At 38.5% G+C, this 22,305-nt stretch overlaps 1 protein-coding gene across 1 annotated transcript in view; it reads left to right on the forward strand.

Moving 5' to 3' along the window:
* WDR27 (WD repeat domain 27) overlaps positions 1 to 22,305 on the forward strand; it is a 196,784-nt gene that overhangs the window by 5,084 nt on the left and 169,395 nt on the right. Inside the window, exons 6-18 of the mRNA XM_044422939.1 lie at positions 973 to 1,043; positions 2,197 to 2,305; positions 3,900 to 4,032; positions 4,556 to 4,659; positions 5,035 to 5,102; positions 6,718 to 6,851; positions 9,103 to 9,170; positions 10,443 to 10,521; positions 12,331 to 12,390; positions 12,641 to 12,747; positions 14,077 to 14,166; positions 18,490 to 18,611; positions 19,650 to 19,783. Of these exons, the coding sequence (XP_044278874.1) occupies positions 973 to 1,043; positions 2,197 to 2,305; positions 3,900 to 4,032; positions 4,556 to 4,659; positions 5,035 to 5,102; positions 6,718 to 6,851; positions 9,103 to 9,170; positions 10,443 to 10,521; positions 12,331 to 12,390; positions 12,641 to 12,747; positions 14,077 to 14,166; positions 18,490 to 18,611; positions 19,650 to 19,783 (1,279 nt within the window). The remainder of the gene's footprint in view (positions 1 to 972; positions 1,044 to 2,196; positions 2,306 to 3,899; positions 4,033 to 4,555; positions 4,660 to 5,034; positions 5,103 to 6,717; positions 6,852 to 9,102; positions 9,171 to 10,442; positions 10,522 to 12,330; positions 12,391 to 12,640; positions 12,748 to 14,076; positions 14,167 to 18,489; positions 18,612 to 19,649; positions 19,784 to 22,305) is intronic.

A 22,305-nucleotide genomic window follows, 5' to 3' on the forward strand; every position in this document is an offset into this window, starting at 1 on the left:
TGGTAGTGGGATTTTTTTATTTCACTCCACTGAACTTTTTACTTTCCTTCTCTACCTTAGTTGCCTTATTCATTTTCCAGTATTACTGCTTGGAAGCTGTTTGCATGGGCTTGCTATGCATTGTAAGTGCATATAAGAAGGACCCACATGTGTCTTAGAAAAGCCACTTCCAGAGGAACATTTGAAGAGGAGAAGTAACACAAGGGCAGAGAGAGAGTCCTTAACTTTGCCTGCCTGTAACTTCTCTGCTGGAAATGTTCTTCCCACAAATGGCTCTCTTATGGAGCTAAGCTCATATGCAAGACAAATACTGTGTAGAGGTACTGCAGCCTAATGCTGGGAACAATAGATGGCGAAAGAAGAAGGGGACGGCAGAGAATGAGGTGGCTAGATGGAGTCACTGAAGCAGTCGGTGTGAGCTTGAGTGGACTCCGGGGGATGGTGGAGGACAGGAAGGCCTGGAGGAATGTTGTCTATGGGGTTGCGATGGGTTGGACACGGCTTCGTGACTAACAAGAACAACACTGCAGCTGAAGATATCTGAGCAGGAAAATTGTTAAGCAGCCCATTCTCCATTACTCTGTTCAAAATTTCCTCCTTTGGTCTTGGGAAGCTTTTCTTTTTTAAGAGCTGTGTTACACCCAGTGTATGCTGTCAGCCACTCAGTTCTATGTCTAATCATTCCACACTTTCTACCTTCTTTCAACAATTAAGTAGATACTACTTTTATGTTGAGAGTAGTTGCACAAAGAAGTAATTTCAGAACGCGCACACATTTATACCATTACTTCATTCACTAAGTTTGTAGCCATCCATGGCTAGTTTATGATGCCATCTTACTGGAGGGTTCAACAAACAGCATTTTTAATATGAGCAAAGATGTACTACTGTTGTACTTTTTCCTGCAAGCGACTTAACTATTGATACAGATTTCTGTATAATATATAAATATAGTGGAATTTGTTTGCACAGCATTTCCTCTTCTAAGTCTCTACATTGATGAAGAAAACAAACAGTTTATCACTGGCTGTGGCGATGGACAGGTAGGAAGCATTCATGGAGTTTGACTGTTTGCAACTGTTTGATTGTATTAAAATTAGGTGACAAAACTTTCCTGAGATCCCCAGGTTCAACTAGAAAAAGCTCCATGTAGGAAACACTGAGGAAAATTATCTGACTCACTATTATTGAGCTTTGAATATTTGTAAATACTGTAAAAATCAACTTAATATGGGATCTGCTTAATACAAACCATATAGTCCAGCATCCCACTATTCCCACTATTTGGGAATCTTTCTGTATAAAGATACAGAGGCAGGGCTTGCAGGACACAACAATCCAGGCCCAGCTGCTCGGGAAAGTGGAAAAACACATTCCAATCCTTTTTCTAGGGAAAAGGAGTTTGACATCTAGCTTTAAAAGGAATTTTGAGAGGGCAATGTGTTCTTTTTAAAATTGGGATATATACAGCCATCTGTCAAGAGGCCCATTGCCTAGAAAAGGTGATGAGCAGCTAGAGTAAAAAGGGAAAAAATGGAAAAAAAAATGCATATATTGGGTGGCCAGAAGTAATGAAAACATGATGAGCCTGATCCTCTGTCAAGGGCAGCATGGTATATTGGCACAACAATTAACTCACCACATCTTATTGACAGAATTGTTTGTTCTGACATGTGCATTCACCCTGGAAATTAAATATGCAACCATAAAAATACAGAGAGGTTTTAGCAGTGTGTTATAGCTTCTGGATTGCTAGATTTCATGTTTGTGGTAACTAAAATACACAATTAAATTTTATAGACACACATTTTATTACGTATTCGCGTAGGCTGAAATGCTGTAACATTGTCAATTGGAATTCAAGTTTACTTCATTTATGCTTTATTAGGAAGCCAGAATAGATGGTTTTGTTTCCTTTACTTATACTGTTAGAAAAGTAGTCCAAATCAATGTGGAGTAGATGTCCAAATGGAAGGATATAAACCTGAGCTGACATTCTGAAAAATGTGTTGCCACAGTACCATTTCAAAAGTAAGTTAGTGAAAGTGAGCCTTTATGCTCCAGCTAAGATATATTGGATTGATCACATTTGGTATTTTGCTGCAATCTTACCCTGACTACTGGTGATAATATCAGAACATGCTTATTAAAAGGCAAATGCATAAAAGTAAGATATTACTTTTTTTCCTCTTTCAGCTATGGATCTTCAGCTTGATTAGTGGGCATCAGTATCGTTGTGTGGCACATATCGACATAAAGAAAGAAAGAGAGAAATTCTGCAGAATTAGGAAATCTGGACATTTCGGTAACATAGCACTTTCAGAAAACATTTTCAATTATTACTTGTTAATTAGTGATATGGTTAAAATATGTTTTTCAGATGTAACTTTTTGATATGTACAGATCAATTGTATATTCAGATATCAAACACACACATGCACAATAGGTTCACTGAAGGAGAGCAAAGTTCTTGGGCAATTTTTTATGGAAAGAGACAATTCCTGGTGTTTCCTGGTACCACACTATTTAAGACCTTAAAATTTAATACTAGTTCTTTGATACAATCTCAGAAACAAACAGAATTGATGATAGATTGGCATAGTATGATTAGCTGTTCTTGTGGTACATCAGCTCTGCCCCTTACTAGATAAATGAGATGTAGACACTGTAATTCATAATCTGGTCACATTATATGGGGCTATCTTTAAAGGCAATCTAAAAAATTCAGATGGTACAGAATCTTGGCAACAGTGTTTTTCTGGGACCAGCAGAATGGTTCATATATGTCAATCTTTAGTCAACTTTGCTGTATGCCAATTTGTTTCATGCTCAGTTGAAGACGTTGGTATTCGTGTTTAAAACCCTAAAAAGCAATGAATCATGGTTTTTCTGGAATCATCTCCCTCAGTATGAACCATAAACATACCTTATACACTGAACTCAGTGGGACTTAGTGACATAATAGACATTCATGGGACTACATTCTAAGCTGATATGTTTTTATTTTAAGATTTTGTTGTTTCTTAAAACTTAAAAGGAGTTTTGGATGCATGTTAATGCAGCAAGTTGAGTTTGAAATTAAATAGGACAGTACCATAAAAAAGTCATAGAAGGGCACAGTGTTCACCTTAAACATCAGCAATAATGACATTGGTCTCTGAAGCTGTAAATTAGGAATTACATTTTTAAAATTTACAACAATTGCAAATGGTGCAGATTTTGCTATATGAAAACAAAGTATAGACAATGTATTTTCTATTAGCGGTAATTGGAAGATTTAAAAGTAAATGTCCCTTGCATGTTACCTGAGAAGGAGTGATATTTAACTAACAGCATGATGCCATCTGCTGGGTGCTGCATCAGCGGGACACAATTGCTGATAAGTCATCTTGTATTAGTTACTTACGTCACCAGTACAGCTAACGGGAAGCTGCATTTTCCCAATGCAATTGTTTTTGCAAAATTGTAGCCATGCCAGCCCAGCAATCTAATGTCAGTTTATAGTGGAATCCTATGCAAATTTAGACAGAAAAGAGACCTACAACTCTCAGCGTGTGGACTGAGAGTAGTAGCTTTTTTCTTGTCTAAACTTGCATAAGATTGTGCCTTTGCTGAAGAGGGCATGGTAGGATAGGGACAACAGAGGGGTCAGCTGAGTTGGAATTGTATTCTGTTCCCGAAGTGGAGCCAACCCTTGTGCTAGCATGGGATGGCAAACAGAAACTGTTAGAGTAATGCAATATGAAATAACAGAAAACACCACCACATGAATAGCATACAAATGTGTTTTGAATTAAATCTGATTATTAACAAACACTATTTTTTTAATTTTGAATTGAATGTCCCCATCAGTTTGTTTCTGATGTAACCATTGTCTGTCTTTTGTCTCTGTTCCCCAGACGAGATTCAGGATAGTCCTAAAATGAATACTCCAAATGATTTAAGAAATAAAGAAATGGTTGAAGCCACCTTTCCCATTCTCAGAATTGAGCATTGTGACAAGTCCACAAGTGTAGGTGATGAATTACACAAGTAAGTACAATAATTTTGCACCCACTGGTTGGTATATTCCATAGAAGAGAATTGTATAGATTTTTGTAATCTTGTTTGTAATGTTGTAATCCCTAATCTTCTATATAGCATTCATATATAATGCCAAACCAATCAAAATAAGCAGACTTCAAATCAAGTCTAGCACTTAAAAAACATCTTGATTTCCTCATCTTGATTTTCCTGGCTTCACTGCATAGCTCTGAATAATATCTGAACCTAGACACCAATAAGCTACATAGAGCGCCTCTCTTCCTTTTTCGCTTTCTATTCCCATCCCTGTTGACTGTTTATATGGGCTATCCCAACAGTTTATATTGGGAATGTTGTTCAGGTGACAGTACCCAACAGTGTCATAGGAAGACCATGTAAATTCTGCAGTGTAAAATGTGCTTGGGGATAAGTTTGCTCACCTACCTGATTGGAGGGGTTACATTTTTCTTCTTTTTTAAATGTATTTTAATGCCATTAATGTAGATATATGTTTCCTTTTGTTTTAATGTAGTTTTCCTGCTGTGAATGCCCATTGTTTGTGGATAGGAAGCTCTACTGGTTTATTCATAATTAATATGGCCAATTTTGAGTTGGAAGCTGTTTTACATTATAAAGGTACAATGTATACATTTATTAAAGTTTGATTAGCTTATAGCTGTGCTACTCTCTCTATATGTGTGCACACATTTTCTACATGTAGAAAAACAATACTTTTGTTTAAAAGTTCTCTTCTTTCATATGTTGTAACTTTCTTGTACTTGGTTAGACTAGTTGGAATTACACAGTCATATTTGTGTGTGATTATAAGTTTATGGATTTATATTTTTCTCACATATTTTAAAACTGGAAATAGTTTTGGAGAAATCAGTCATTATATTGATTTAAAATACATTTGAAGAAAGAAATAGACTCTTATATATGTATAATACGAGAAATCTTGTTCTATCTTAGAAATATATTTTATCATGTTGACTTTTCTTGTGTCGAAAGATTTCAGTGCTCTCAGCATTCAGTTTGTGGGATCATGTGCTTTAATGAGGAAGGCAACCAATGGTAAGGTGAGTATAGAATTGATTTTAAAATACTTTAAAACACTCAGGATTTTTTCTGCTCATATCACAATTCATTCTTATTGAAAACTGAAAGTTCAGAGGAACATTTTATTTTACAAAATAGCTCTCATACATGGTACCAGATGGTAGCAATACTTTTACATAAGGTAATGATAATTCTCCCCAATAATTTTTGGAAAATGTAGTAATAGTGTTACAAACTTTCACACCGCTGAAATAGTAACAACAGAAAGATTTATGCTACCTGTAATACAAGTTCATTATTGCCAGTGTTAATCAGCTACAGTTCTTCTGGGCTAAAGGCAGAACTTTTCCAACTTTGCTATTCAGGATCCTTTAGCTTGAAAAGCAGATGGTGGAACGTACAGCTTCAGGCACACCAAATATCTGTAACATGGAGCTGTGTCCCCTTGTCCTCATTCTTCTGATGGCATAGAATACTTCAGGGGTATTGCTTCAGGGGTACTGCTAGGTCTTTAAAATATTTGGGATCTGGACCCATAGTACACAAATATCCATATCTAATGAGCATGTGCACACACACCCCTCTTTAGAACTGATTACATGAATTCTTTAAATTTCACAGAGGGTCAAAGCTAACCACTTAATTTCCTCATCCAAATACTTTCAAATAAAATACATTCTTCTTCGAAGGGAGAGTTGACCCTTCCCTCTCCAGCCGCAACCTTTCTTGAAAATTTGTTTCCATTTCCTGAGCACTAGTGGATGCTCAGGATTCTATGAAATCCCTTGTAGGGATAGATGTGGGGATGAGGCCTTATGGGTCCAGGCTTACCAATGCCCCTGGGGTGCTTCTAGGTGAGGCATTTATCATCACTTTGCCCTACCTCATTTTCAGAGATTTAATGGGGTCCAGTCAACATTCTCTTCTCCTTGTGACTCTCTTGTCTTTTTTTACACTTTCTTCTGTCTTTTTCCCTTAATGAAGAAAAATCATTGAGGAGAAAAAGATGGAACAGCTGCACAAAGTTTTCTCAATTCCATCAGTAGGAGCTCTCCATCTGGAAGCACCCTTAACCTAACAAGGCAGCAGCTGGAAAGAAGTACGAAGTCTTCTCAGTAACACTATGTGTGGTATTTTGGTGGTTGGCTGCCTTTAAGTTATGAAGGTAAACCAAGGCCACGGTCATTCTAATTTACTTAGCCAAAGATGAAAAATGCAAGGAAATAAAAATTAGCCCATGCTGATTTCACAGAATGAAGTTTACTTCTAAGTCAGCTTAAGAATGATGTGGTCACAGCTGGCATCGTAAAAAGACACATGTGTAACGCTGAAAGAGCAAGTGTGCCTCATGTGAAAGTCACTGATTTTTATCTATTTCCCCTTCCTTCTGCAGCCGTGCATGCCACATCTCATGTTGTTCCAAAGTGACCCCTGTCTCAAACAGCATGTGGAGCGGTTTTTTTTGTTTTGTTTTTTGCAGCGGGAGGTCATGGGGTTAAAGTAGGAGGAGGAGATGAGAAAGTCCCATTTCTTGAGCAGGTCTCTGCTGACGGTAAAAGCCATTCATGTTCTGTTAACTAGGATGGTGCTATTTTGTCTGAAGCGAGAAATACTTAATAGACATGGTCTCTGCAGGTTCTTTGTTTGCTAACTTCAATGTTTGAGAACAGAATTTCCTTACTGGAAATTAGTGTCGCTGCCCTGTTGAGATCCCAGCAGAATGAGTTCCTTGCGAGTGGAAGAGAGAAAGACCTTTCAGTTGTTGCCAGGTAAAAAATCATTTCATGTTTACCGCAGAGCATCTGTAATAATTAAAAACATATATTAATAAAAATCTGATTACATAACTAAAATAGAGTTCAGGGAGACTGTGAGGCATATGGGTGCACTTAACATTTAAACTCCTTATCCTACCTCCAAATTTCATATACCATATTTTTCTCTCTATAAGATGCACCTGACCATAAGATGCACCTAGTTTTTAAAGGAGGAAAACAAGAAAAAAATATTCTGAATCAAATGGGCACATAATCACAGGCACATTCTCCATCACTTCCCCATGGGCTGCACATCTGACAGACTTACTGCACACACATATTCGCTCTATAGGACGCACAGACATTTCCCCTTACTTTTGAGGGGGGAAAAAGTGCGTCTTATAGAGCAAAAAATACGGTAAGCAGAATGTGAAAGTGCAACAAGGGTGTCTCGGTGGCACAATTATGCATGCATTCATGGCTTTTTTGAAGAAAGCATCACTCATTAAGTAGCCATTCTAAAATTCACTATTCCTTCATATTACCTGCTGTTGCCTCTGCAGGAACAGTTATGTTGGCAAGTGATGGGTTACACAATGCTCAGGATAGTGAATTAATTGTGAATTAATAAGTATATCTTACCATCAATCTCAACAAAGGTACCAGTGATGATGTATAAAGCCCTAAACAGCTTAGGACCTGGATATCTGAAGGAACACCTCCTTATCTATACATACCTGCCCACCCTGTAAGATCTGTATTGGAGGTCCTTCTCCAGGAGATGTCTTTGAAGGCGATCAGGAGAGGGGCTCCCCAGAGAAGGGCCTTCTCTGCAGTGGCACCCTGAGTATGCTATATGCTCTTCAGAGAGGTGTGCCTGGTGCCAATATTTTATTCATTTCGGCATGAGGCCAAAGCCTTTTAATTTTCCTGATATTTTAAGTGTTGATGCTATTTTAAATACGGGTTTTAAAGATGATGCTGTACTTTTAGTGTATCACCATCCTGGGACTCAAGGTGAAGGACAGTATAGAAAAGCTTATAAATAAATAAATAAGCAAGCAAGCAAGCATGCTTTATTGGTTCATTGTCTGCCCCAGTATAGAAAAGCTTATAAATAAATAAATAAGCAAGCAAGCAAGCAAGCAAGCAAGCACGCACGCTTTATTGGTTCATTGTCTGCCCCATGAGAGGAGAGAAGCTGCTCAAGCACATTTGTTGGTAATGCTTCTGCAAGTCAGAATCAGTGTGCCTGAAGGACCAGTAGGTAGCCAACTGTGAATTAAAGAATGTTGACAAATATGAACCATTAACTCCACACCAGCTGAAGTAATTGAAAAGACATCAAGGACAGCATATCGATACAGTATTGTAGTATTGGTGCTAAAATGTTAAACAGCAGCATTTAACTATACCAGTACCCTCACATAATACTCACAATTTCTATATTTGTTGCAGCTTGTGTTGCCATCATTTCTCAGTTGCAGTATGGATGTGTCTTCTGAAGCAAGACTTTAGGCCCATTTATTTATTTATTTATTTTAGACAATAGTTACACAAATATATCCCCATGTTTTGGAGCTGATAGCGATGAGCACATCAGAACATTCCCCTTAGAAGGGAGCCTCCAATCTCAGAAGCTTCTGGGTATCCAGCACACCATCAGGCTGCCCTGGCAGGGCAGTAGGACTGCCAGAGGCACTTTTTTTTCCAGAATGTGACTTTCAAACTGAGAAGTGGACCTTGTCACAGAAGAATGTGTTCACACAATTCTTACTTGGTATGCAGCAATAGTAGTAGCAGTAATACATAATACAAATATATATCATTTTTGAGGTTTCAGTGCATCTCATTTAGACAAATTGAAGAATCCTCAGAAGAGCTCAAGAGGACAGGGGCCTCTGAAACTGAAATGGGCTGTATCATGCCATTTTATGAGTTCATGGCAGAGAAGATGTTTGAACTAGCAACTAGAACTAGATGTTTGAATGCAGTCACTCAGCTAAGCAAATATAAATAACATGGACTGTAGTTCTATATTGGACTGCCAAGTCTGGCTTTTTTTGCTTATACATTTTAAATGCACATGTAAAAGGAAGTAGCATAATATACATGGATATGATTCCAGAGATCTAATGTAAGTCTACAGTGCCTCAGATATCCTGAGGAAGTGTGATTGATGTTGATATTATTGTTGTTCTGTAAATGGTTTATGAATTATGATGAGGATTTCATAGTAATATATGTGATTTGTTGATTGTAGGTGCTCTCTTCTGCCGAACTCTCCCTTGCGTCCAAAGAAAGAAAAAAGCAAACTTGCATATAAAAAAGGTAAACTTGCTAAACTTTAAATCAGCTTGCTACTTAGATTTATTTGCATGCTGCCATGTTGTGCAGACTCACCCAGGGAATGCAAGCAGAGCAGTTTGCTGTTGGGTGTCTTGATTGGGCAACCTGCTGTCTCATCTCATTGGTAGGAAAGAATCAAGTAGAATCGGTTGCATGGCAGTGGGATGCACCTGCTCTTGCCCTCCCTCGTTGGCCAGCCTGGCCCAAGCCAGTCCCTGTGGCAAAGGATGAGACGGCACCTCTCCCATTTCCATACACAGAAACCAACCAGATTGCAGTTGAATCTTACTTCAGTAATGGAGATGGGCAGCATCTTCCACCACACCCAAGGGCATCAGGCCAAACTAGAGGATGCAAGGCAGTCTGCACAGCACACACAGCTGTGTCCTGTAACACTTTGCCACTATTCCACTGCTCCACATCTCTTCGTATCTGCTGCCTGATGTTGTATGGCCAGTGCTACCCATTGGCTCTTGGCTTAGGAAAGGGAAACTGGCTCTCCAGGGCACATGCTAGGCATGCTGAACCTGCAACCAAAGTCTGATTAAGGAAGAAATCAGACTTTCTATCAAGTCTGGTTACATCTGCATAGAAATGAAATGCTACGTGTGTTGGCAACTGTCCCCTCCACTGAAATGAATGCTCAGGTTATTTGATGCCTAGTGCAGAGCAGCCTTCCCCAACCTGGTGGTCTTCAAAGGCATTTGGATTGCAGCTCCAAGAATTCCCATGCAGCAGGGCCATTGACTGGGAATGCTGGGTGTTGCAGTCCAAGTGTGTCTGGAAGACCCAAGGTTGGGGAAGGCTGAAGTAGAGTGCTTGCTGTTTGTCTTTAATAATCTGTGTAAAGATATTTTTTGAAATTGCTTAATGGGTTTAAAAATGGCCCATGTTTTTAAAAGGCAGGGTTAAACAGTAAAGGAATGCTTATATTTTGGGGGATGTCATTAAAAAAGAGAAAAGCCCTGATGTGTCTCTTTGGAGACTGAAAAAAGAGATAAAAATAGAGTAAAAGTACAATCCTATGCATATTTGGCCAGAAGCAAGTTCTGCACATCTCAGCATGGCTGACTGAAGAATGCTGGGATATGTAGGACTTTTTGCCTCTAAATATTTATAGGATTGTGCCCTAAATAAATAACCAGGGAATCCAAAACATACTTGTAACATTATGTTTACTAAATACATGTATTTACTGTTACTTGGTTGTAGTGTTCATTTCTCATTTTGACTACTGCTACTTCATTAACTCAGGTATGAAAAGCAGAATAAAAGACCAGCCTCTGGTTTTCCATAACAAAATTAAGTCATCAGGTTACACATCAGCACCACAGTGAGTACAATAATGGTGGTAAAACTGTTTCAAGTGTTTTAGTATCAATTGTCCCATTATTTTACTGCAGTAAAGGGAACTGCATGACTATTATAGAATAGAATATTTGACATATGAAGAATGTGGTGTAAAATAGGCAAAAGAGTAAACAATAAAGAGCAGAAAATAGATAATTTGGTACTGTGATAATCTAAAATGCAAAGAAATGCTTGTTTGGGAAATTGGCATATTTCCAGTGATTTTCAGTGGGACAGACAATATGCTGAGAGACAGTAATTTACTACTGAAAATGAACTGGTGAACTTACCATAAATTTCCATTCTTGGGGATTCCACTATATGCATTTGGTGAGTGCCTTCTCCTAGTTGGCAGACTACTCCAACAAGATATGACGCTAAGGAAAAGAGCTTCCCCTCAGCCCATAAATATCCCAGTAAGAAACAGACAGGCAAACAAACACTGCCATCTCAAAACCCTACTTTAAAAGGGACCCAGAATTTTGAAAACTAGCAATCAGTATTTCTTTTCTCCAGAAAAGTGAGTGGGATGCACTTTGGCACTTTTCTGAGCATCAAGAGTATTGGGGGGAAATATAAAATATGTATTATTCTGAGGACTGTAAAGGCAAAATAGAATAAAACATACAACTAAAAACATGAACTTGCTGTGATGGGGTATAAATCACACCATCCCCTTTTTGTGAACTAAAAGCACTCACACCTCTGCCTTCTCTTGATACGTTGTCTTTTGAAAGCTGTCAAGAGAAAGAAAGGAAAAGCCCCATTAGGAGACTCCTTGGGTCTGTGTTCAGGGTTGGCCGCTACTGCACTCAGACAGGAGGAATGTGAGCTTTGCACTCATAAAACAATGGTTCCTGTGCAAGCGTGGCTCTTTTAAATAAATAATTAAACAAACCCACTTAAAAAAATTGATTGCACAAAGCAACAACAACAAAAGCCCAACCCTTAACCTGTTTGCCAGCAGGGACAGGCCCTCAAATGTGCCACTTGGGTACTTTGCAGGGACTGTCAGTGACTGTCAAAATGGAGATTGTGAGAACTTTGTCTCTAATGAGGTAGAGATACATATTAAAGCAGCATTCAACCCCTCCTTGATTTAAATGAAAGCAAGCAACTTCTATAATAATTTCTAAGGGACAGGTACATGCAGGGCTTTTTTTTTGTCATAGAACGTACCGGAACAGTGTTCTGGCACCATTTTTTGATGGATTTTTCCAAGTGATTGTGAATCGCCCTGTTGGGCGTAGCAGGACTGCGGCAAAAATCATTAACATAGTGCCTGCGGGCTGCTTGTGTGTCAGCGCTGATTGTGAAGGCGCTGCTCGGCTTGGGACGCTGCTTGGCTTGGGATCAGTCATGTGGTCGCGCACTGAGTGCTTACTGCTGGCGGCGACCATTATGTTTGTCTGTGTAGAGTGACTGGCTACGTGCAAAAGGTAAATAAGTTCTTTATTTCAAAAAAAAGTTGGTGAATTGAAAATGTTTTTTAGTGTAAAAGTGTGACCCCAAGATGTGAGTTCCAGCACCTTTTTGTTTTTTGTTTTTTTACAAAAAAAGCACTGGCTACATGTATTGCTAAATGTACCTTTATATCCAACCTACTGGTGTTATACTTTTGATTGAAAATTACTTTAGTTGAGGGAGAACCTGAAAAGACCTTTTCCTACACTCCTGTGATCCTGAGCAAAATCCTTTCTCTGAAGCTGATATTTTGTCAGTATATAATGCCTGGTCTAGTTTGGCCCCAAGGTTTATCTTCTGTATTTGCACCTTTTGTTTTCTCTTGTAGTATGACTATGTTTTCTCAAAAACCTAATGAAAAACTGAAGAGCAAGAGAAGCCACAAATTGTAAGTAATATAGTAGATCTGTGAAAGAATCATGTTCTCTTAGCAAAATAAGCCTTATCCTCAAATTATGTTTTAAGAGATAAACCAAGAAAAAGGACTTATAAAATTACCTCAGCAATATGTATGTTCAAGTACGACTGCATATACATAAAAGGGAATAATGTCAATATTTCTAATTAATTTGAGGTGGCATCACAATTTGTCCTTCTACCCTTTTAACTTTTCTCATATTATTTCTGTATTCTTGTAGAAGAAATAAAGAAGACTATCCACTTGCTAAATCTCCCCCAACAAAATCTGAGAGACTGATTACTGTAGCTGATAAATCAACAGCCGTATGTTGTATTCAGTATTCAGGTACAGAATAACCAACATGAATTTTCATTTAGACTCTTTAACATGCTTAAGGGCTTGCTTACTAGGCTTAATTTAGACAAAAAGCTTGCATCGATTTGGTTTATTGACTATGTAATCTTCTGGATGCCTGCAAACCTAAAGTCAAACCTGGGTGCTATTCCATGTGGCTTGCATCATATTTAATCTTCATCACCTCAACTAAACATATATTGTAAGTATACTGGAGAGCCATCTAGTGTGGATAGATGCCAAACTGTGGTGCTAATATTGCAGCTTAATTAAGAAATCAATTGTATGGAATGTCACAATTCAAACCAAGCCTGAGTTACAGGGGAACTTGAGAGAAATCACGACTTAGGTTGAACAGAGGAATAGCATCCCTCCTTTTCTTTACTTGCTGCTTCCTCATCAGTGTAGGTGGGTCCCTTTGTGAGCCATCTCCATTGAGATAATTACATCGGAACAGAATGGTTCTTGGTGATTTTATGGCAGGTTCCTCTGCAGAATGGTCTGTGGAGATGACACTTTGCAAGGCCAAACAGGTGTTGCCAGTTCAAACTCCCTCAGCTCCAGAACTCAGCTGGTTGATTCTGTAGCTTTTGCTGTTTACTATGAAATTAGTCAGATCACCCATGCCCCGCAACATGCTATAACCAGCCCCTTCCTAGTGATAACGTTTCCCATCCAATAATTCCTTGGGTGTCCTTCTCTGAAAAAATGGGATTGCTGTTAGAATATATACAATTAATTGCTCTTAGGTAATTCTATCCTAGAGAGCAGAATTAGACTGCAATGACAGTGATAACAAAAGGCAAATTATTATCAGTTACAACAAAAATCATGTACATTTCCAGATGTAGTCCCCTTAAATTTTGACACATATGTTGCATTGGAAATAGCTTCTAGCATGGAAATTATTTTACTGAATCAAAACAAAACTTGCTGCCTGAACTAACTTTTAGTTATTAGTTTATTATGCCATGAATAAGGCATCCACGTGGAGCTGCACAGAATGTTGGCATAATTTTCTTCCATTTATTAAATTTTTACCTGTGGTAAGTATTGGTAGTACATAAATTATCTGATATGTTGAACTTTTCTTTTTATATTGTTGATTGATGTAATGTCTCATGACCAAAGAACTAGCAGCAATTTTCCCCTGCACTACTGCTGCACTTAAGGCCTTTATACAAGGAGATGTATAAATATAAGGATATATACCTTAAATTCAGTATATATATAAATGTATAATTGATTGATTGATTGATAACTGTCTGATATATTTTTGATTTAGAATTATTGAATTAACTTCCTATATTATTTGTATAGGAGATGGAGAATTGTTGGCTTGCGGCTTAGCTGACAAAACTTTGTTAGCATTCAATTCCAACTTAACAGGAACACCAACTGTTTATTCAGGTAAATTAATCACAGTCTTTTTGTTCTTAGCTGCCATCTCTTGTACTTTCTCTAGATCAGAAGTGGTCCAACTTTTCATACCTTGAGGGCCACATGAAGACTTTGACATGGAACCTAGGGGCTGCACAGTGAATTACATTTCCATATTGTAAATTAAAGTGTTCTCAGTGTATTTATTTAATTAAATATATTTAAATAACAGTTAAATGAGGGAGAAAACAGATATAAGCTCTCAGAGTTGGCTCTGTGATTTTGAAGAAACAAAACTGGGAAACGGAAGAAGAATCAGGGCAGAAAATTGATATGACTGAGGTCTCAGTCAGAGATCGCAGGCAGATCCTTCTTCAACTGCAGCTCATTCACAACAGCAGCTTGCCTGGGGCATCCCATCCTTTTCTTCTCTGTTCCTCCCACCCAGAAACGCTCTTGGTCCCTTCTTCCTTCTTGAAATTGGCTTGCTGAGCCTCTTGTGCTTTAGTTGGCAAACTCTTCCCAGAATGCCCTGCTGCTTCCGCTGACAAGCACAAAGGTGCTTAGCTCCTGAGCGCCTTTGCACTTATCAGCTGAAGCGGTGCTGGGCATACTGGGGTGAGCTCTCGTGAGGCTACCAGCCCAACCCGCTCTTTCCCTGAGCCTCAGGAAGAAAGAGGGAGAGGCTGGCGGCCTCAGGAGAGCTTGCCACAATCATGCCCATGCCATCGCTGGGGTCCAGAGTGACAGGAAAGTGGGCTGGGGCTCTGAGTAGCAAGATGACCACAGATCAAGGTCTTGGGGGCTGCATATTGGACCACGATGGATGCAAGAAACTGCATGTTAAATGGATGACTCCCAGATTTTTAAAAGGCCTATTTTACTCGTAGTGTGTAAGTCCTATGCATGCTCAGAGAGGAAAAAGTGTGAAGGTTTTCTGGCCCCATCTGGCACTCCCTTGCTAACTGGTTTTCTGTTTGGGCCCTGTGTAGCTAGTCTGACTCTCCCTCCTCAAAGAGAGTTGGCTCCTCCTGGTTCCCTTGCAGCAGAATGGAGGCCTGAGTCCACAGCCATGTAGCATCTGAGTCAGTCACACTTCCTGCTAGTGCAGCTTCCCCTGACAGTGCTAACTGGCGATCCTGCCTGGACAAGGCTGACCCTTGTACTGTTGTGAGTGATTGTGGAGCCCAGAGTTGCAGTCTGCAGTTGTAGGGTCTGCCACTGCTGATGCCAAGAAAAGAGCAGGTATCATCTGTATAGTAAAAGAAATGGCAACAACACAAACACACAGCAAAACAATCCCACTGATGCAGTAATACAATGCGATGATTATGCATAGACTGCTGAGGTTGTGTGAGCTATGCAAAGTCTGGAAGAAATACTGGTGGTGTTAATGATAAATTAAGACATGGTTGTTCTTCTGTATTTGTGCATCTGTTAGAATTATGTTATAGATATGCTAATAGCACAATAGAGTTGTTAAAAATTGTGAGGTCAATTTAAACCTACATTTTGTTTGTATAGGTTTTTGTATTTTACTTTTTGAGGTATTAGTGATCCTGATAGTTTATATCAAACTAGATGGTTTTACTAAGCAAGACATGGGTTGTTGTTTTTCTTTGCAAATAATGTTTAATAACGTCTGTCAGATGTTTTATTTGTTTGACTTTCTTGGGGTATATTTGACCGCAGTACCAGATAGATTCTGTCTTTCTATTTTACATTGATGTGCGACTGAGCCCTTGTTTTTCAGATAGAATTTTGTTAGATTTTAAAAGAAAAGAAAAATAAATAAAGAAAGGGAGTATGACCCAGTTTTTCTGTGCATGTTGTAGGGATCTCCATACATAAGGTCTACATAAGCTGACTAGGTGTGAGGTAAGATGGCAGAATTCGCTTCAGGGAAACTTAAGTGGGTTTCCAGTTCTGGATAAGGATGGAATGAATCACACTGCATGTGACAACAGGTCTCTTAGTGAGGGATGGTAAACCTTAATGGAATTTCCTCCTGTGAAAATGTGAAAGAGCCTTAAGGGAATTTCCTCCTGTGGACCCATCTGTGTGCCACTGTTGATGATAAATTTCCCCTAGTCTCCAAAGTTCATCCTCAAGAAAACTCACAGAGATAGGGGAGGGGATATTAAATTTGCGAGTCTTATACTATTTGTTCTTCAGTTATGGAATTTGGACTAAAATGGAGAATCCTGCAAATGAAATAAATATCAAAGTAAAATTTCAATGATGTGCACTAGAGGACAGCATAGTACCTTTAAATATCTTAATATAAACAGTTTTCACCTTGGGAAATAAAATAACATGAATATGAGATGTTACATTATTTTTTATTTTGAGTTCATTTACTGTTTACTAGGGACATAGTTAACCTGCAGTTATATTAACTGCTTTATAAGGCATGTATAGAACTAGCAGAAGTTTATTTTTTCAATGCCTGCTGATGAGAACTCCGATCTCTAATTGTCCCTTCCTTTCTGAGAGTTCGTCATTTAATTTCTTCTATATTCGTTGTAATTAAGCATAAAATAAGGACATCATCCAAGGATGATGTTGTTAGCATGCAACACTGTTGCAGAGGCAATCTTTTCCTCCCTGCCCTGCATTGTTGCTAGACATGGTTTTTACTGGAACATTTTATAGCTGAAAATGGAGGGAAAGTGTCCAGCAAGGCTCATATCCTAGCCTCTTGATACTCTTCCTTTCTCCCGGAACACTCCCTTTACGCACTCTTTGAGACTGCTTTCCTGATATTTTCTGTGCCAGCTGTGAGGAGGTGGTAGAAGGTGGGTCAGAGCCTCAGTTCACAGCTCTTTAACCTCAGTTCTGGAAATCTGAAATATCCTATAATCCCTGAGATGCTGTCCAGGGGGCCATAGGAATAGAAACTTTATCTTTTATGCCATTTTCCACAGATACTTTAGATGTCATTATATTTTAAGGAACATTCCCTTTAACATCTATGTGTGCCTACCCATAAGTCTTCTCACTGACCTAATCTTGCTTTCTAGCTTATAATAAGATGTGTTTCTTGACTAAAAGGATTATTGTAATGCTTTTTAATTATTCTGTATTTGAATTATGCTGTGATTGTTGGGTAAGTCTAATTTGATGTGTGAATGGAAATGATGCAGTAACATTCTGGCTCCATTCCAGCAGAGCATACATGGGTGGCACAGATTTTTAGAAAGGTGACCCTTCTGTCCAAGCATTTGGTGGGGAAGGGAAAGCGTGTGTGTGTGTGTGTGGGGGGGTGACTTAATTCAGTTTCCTGTCTTTCCCTCTCCAATTGCTAATGATAGGGATCAGGCTGCAGCAGTGTGGGTCAGCATTTTTGTTCCTGGGTTGCTGCAAGAGTGGCACCTCTATGATTGCTAGTGTAGCTAAGCTGAGTGATAGCAGACCTGGGATGCTGAGATGGCCAAACCTGGCCACAGTACTGTGTGGTGTTCTCCATGTAATATGACTTAATCTACTAGTCCTGTTGTTTTAATTGCATCACTCCTGCTCTTGATATGGCTGTGTTTGGGTGGCATAATTAAGATGGTACATGTGCAATCCCAGAGTGCCCCTCAGTTATGCTACAGGATCACCACTACTGCTGATGCTGGGTAATCAGTCAAGATTAGAACTGGAAGTACAGCATTTTGTAATCTAACGTAGATGGCACTTTCCAGCTGGATCACTGTCCTCCCTATGTAGGCCTAACCCAGTAGTCTCCTGAAATAGAAAGAAGGGAAGATATCTATGCGTATTTCCTCTTTCTGCTGATGGGGGCCAGTCTTTATTCTCATATACACTGGCTTCCGATTGAAGTCTGGGCCCAATTTTAGATACTGGTGCTAACCTATAAAGCCCTAAACAGCTTGAGACCAGGATACCTGAAGGAACGTCCCCTTCCTTAAGATTGGCAGGAGAGGCCCTGCTCCAGGAACCCTCCTTGAAGGAGGTAAAGAGAGTGTCCACCTGGAGAAGGGCCTTCTCTGTAGTGGCACCCAGACTGTGGAATGCACTCCCCAGAGTGGTTTGCCTGGCGCCAACTTTATACTTTCGGTGTCAGTTAAAAACCTTTTCATTCACCCGTAATTTTAAACATTAGGAGATTTTAAATAGTTTTTAACATCAACAGTCACATTTTGTTTTTGTTTTATTTTTGATTATGAATGCTATTTATCATTTTATTATTTAATGTCTTAAATTATTGTAATTATTATTTATTGTAATTATTATTACTGTAATTGTTATTGGTTTTAATTATTGTAGGCCATCCTGAGGCATTCTTCCATATTGGATGGGGTAAAAATGTTTTAAATAAATAAATGTGTTTTCTTAATTTTTTAGGGCATGATGGTGCTATTAATTCAGTTGGTTGGAGCCATGACAAGAGTTGGCTTGTTTCATCTTCTGAAGACAGAACATTAAGGATCTGGTCAGTCAGCAGTGCAGAGCCTACGTTATGTCTGGTAATAAAATATCTCTTGCAAGCAAGTAGCATCTTAGTAATTGTGAAAAATATAAGTGCCCAGCCAGCCCCCCCACTGACCATGTTACCTCCCCAAAATTATTTTGTTTAGAGCTAATGCAACAACAGAGGCCTCTCAGCAATAGAAGCCTAATACGTAAGACCTGGATACTTTGCTGTAGACTCAGGGAACCGTGGAAAGATAGATTACATTGGTTCTTGGTTCATTATATTGAGTGGTGAAACACTGCTAACCGCATTCCCCGTGTTTCCAGTTTGCATTGTGTAAACTTAAGCTGTTGTGAGACAGAATCTTCAAAACACAAGGGCTTTTGTGAACCCAATGCCATGCTGAGCAGCTGCTAGAAAAGCAGAAGAGCAACAGAGATTATTTTTGTGCCCTCTGCATTTTGTTTTGTTACTAAATGGGCCTCTGAGCCCATCTGGAGCGGGCATGCTAGTGGAAGCAGAATTGGGGCTGGTGAGGCCATCAGGTTCCTCGTATTCTGGCCTCTTCTCTTTCCTCTCTGCCAACTGAAGCAGCCCCTTAGCGACCTCTCTTTTGCAGTTTTGAAAAAGCAGTCAGCATGGTTCTTTCCATCGTGGCAGCAAGCAGGAGGAACTGGATAGCAAAATCCCTCTTCCAAGGTTGTGGCAGTGCCTCATGGTGGTGGTGGTGGGGAATCAAAGACTCCTATGGTCCCTGTACATTCTCCCAGGCCTATAAGACTGCTCTCTTGATGTTCAGTCAGAGATGAGCTGTGGTCTTAAGTTTGCTAATGACTAGCTATCAACTGCAAATACCACACTTTTCACATTTTCTGTTATCAGTCATGTATTCTAATTCCACATTTGCACTAGGAGAAATACAATCCGAATTTCAATTAAAAATGAAAGAATTGTGTTTACAAAAATAAAATTTTTTATTTGTTCAGTCATGTGTTTCAGAATCAATACAGTGTTCCTGGTATTTTACTATTGTGTTTTGCAAATGAAAGTAATATAGTATATAATTTTAATTGTATATTTTTAATTTCAGGGAAAGGAAATATTTCAAAAGGCTATCCGCTCAGCCCAGTTCTATTACATAGATGCATTTATTTTACTATCATGCGGTGCAGAGTTTTACTTGTTAAGTTACTATCTTGACACCAGCAAAGATGAAGTGAAAAGGTAGGTAAAACACATGATTGGATCCAGCATAATACTAACAGAAAAGCAGAAGATATGTTATTGTTCTGCTAGAGGTTGCCTGTTCTGCTAGTGATAGTGCAAATACTAGTGGAATAGCTAGGGAAAGGGACTCGGTATCTCTATTGGTACGCATTCATCTCTTGACAGCATTGGTAGGACCCACTGTTTGCAGAAAGCAATCAATGGGTTGGAAAGGAATCAGGAGTGGAAGTGCCTAATTGCATACTGATCATTTTATATTGCTTTTAGAGTGTTGATTTTTATTTTTATTTATTGTGCTGATTATAGCTGGTGCTGATTTTAGTGTTAGTTTTGGTTATATTGTGAATCTCTTTTTGTGTTTTTAATATTTTTTCCATAAAAAAAGTAAAGGGGGAAAAAAGAAAAAAAGTATTTGAATAGTATTTAAGGGGGAAAAAGAACCATAGTACTGGTTGTATATATGTTATCCCTATATGTTAGTATGTTGTGCAAATGCTTCAACAAAGTCACCCCAAATATTTATTTTATTTACTTATTATATTTATATCATGCCTTTTATTTTTTCAAGGATCTCAAGTCAGGTTAAATCATATCCATATATTTATCCATTTGTAAATTACACCTAAAGGCCACCTGTTCAAAAATCATAAGTTTTATTAAATCCTCCACCCATTGTGTTATTACAGGTGGCCGTTTATCCATCCAATGTTGTATTGTTAGTCTTTTAACTGTCAAAAGGGTGTGGAAGATCCATTTATGTTGACCTTGTATTAGATGCCAAGAGATGGGTAGGTAATTCAAAAGAGCATGTGTATCCTTAAATGTTAAAGAACTTCCCATCACAAGATTTATTTGAATGATTTGTTGTTATTGTCACATGTCAAGTTGCCTCTGACTTACGGCAACGCTATGAGTGAATGCCCTCCAAAATGTCCTTAACAATGCTGCAAAGTTCTTGTAAACTCACAGCTGTTCCTTCTTTTGTGGAATTGATTCATCTCATATTTGGTCATCGTTGTCACCCTCCTCCTCTTCCTCCCCTGCCTTCAACTTTCCTAGCATGATTATCTTCTCCAGTGAGTCTTTCCTTCTCATGATGCATCCAAAGTACAACATCTTCAATTTTGTTATTTCTGCTTCCAGTCTGAATTACTACCTCCTCCCAAAAAGAAAGGGCTATTGGGTATCACCAAAGCATATGGAGAGGAGAAGCATTAGTAGCTTTATACCTCCAACAATTGGCCAATGTTATTAAACTTTATTAAAGAGACCTTGCTTCATCCAATATACGTGAAACATCAATTTTTGTTGTATTAAACATAACTTGAGATCCATAGTCCCTTGTGAAATAGATAATAGTGAAGCACTGCATTGGTTGGGCAATATGGGCTGCTGCAATTCATTATTCTATTCTTGCTTGAGTCCCTGTGCATCCCATTTATTCACCAACATTATTCACTGATATTAAGTATTTATAAAATACATAAATATAAATTTATATACATATATATAAATTGTAGGATGATCTAGTTTTTCAGCTTCAGTTTATACTTCTAATAATAAAAGTGGCTCTGAAGCTGTACATGCAGTGGGGCCAAACCTAGATTCTTACAAATGTTTCAATTGCATGTATTGCCATGCAACCATAGCAGACAATTTATAGTGAGCCTGCAAAACAGAGAATGGCAAACAATTATAATCAGGTTAATAGAATAACCAGGGAACTGTTTGGAATCGACAATAATCTGTATCAAGGCTGGAACTGACGGCTGGAGTTCTGAAATAAACATTGGAAGAGCATCAGAATAAAGAATAAGTTTATATTCTAACACATTATGCACAAATCCATGGATATCAGGGTTTTGTTTGATAGCACATGCCAGGGGTTCCAAGCATAAATCAAATATCAATGGGCAAGAAGACATTTCTTTTAGTACCTTTCTCAAGATGAAAAAATTTCAGACAAATCTTCATTGGTCTTAACTCTGACTCTCAGAGTTTTATATAACACATTCAGGAATTCTGGAGGAAACCCAAAATTTCTCAATGTTGCAACAACACATTTCCAATAAATTTTATACAAGGGCTTCTCCACACCCAGAAAGATAATGGCAGCTGTATCTGTTCTATGTTTAATGCAGTTAGATCAGCAATCAGTCTAACCCTTGCCATTTTTTTAATTAATCCAACCTGTTCTAGTTGAACTAATGTTATAATAATTTGTTGTAGTCTGTCAGCCAAAATTCCAGTTATTATTTTAATATCAACATTAGGTGATGAAATAGTTTAATAATTAGCAGAGAGGGTGTGATCTCTTCTGGGCTAGGAATTACTGTAATACTTGTATTATTCAGTGCTGATGAAATAGAACCAGATTCACAAATCGAGTTTTACAACCAATAAAGTCTAAGGAATAGGAAACTTGAAAATGACTATTTTTGAGCAGCAAATCCAACCAAACGGACATAGCTTGATATTACTACTATCTCAGTCTTACAGCCTGATTTGACATAACATGG

This window comes from Varanus komodoensis, unplaced genomic scaffold (genome assembly GCF_004798865.1).
Source record: "Varanus komodoensis strain SLA01 unplaced genomic scaffold, ASM479886v1 scaffold1, whole genome shotgun sequence".
NCBI lineage: Eukaryota > Metazoa > Chordata > Lepidosauria > Squamata > Varanidae > Varanus > Varanus komodoensis.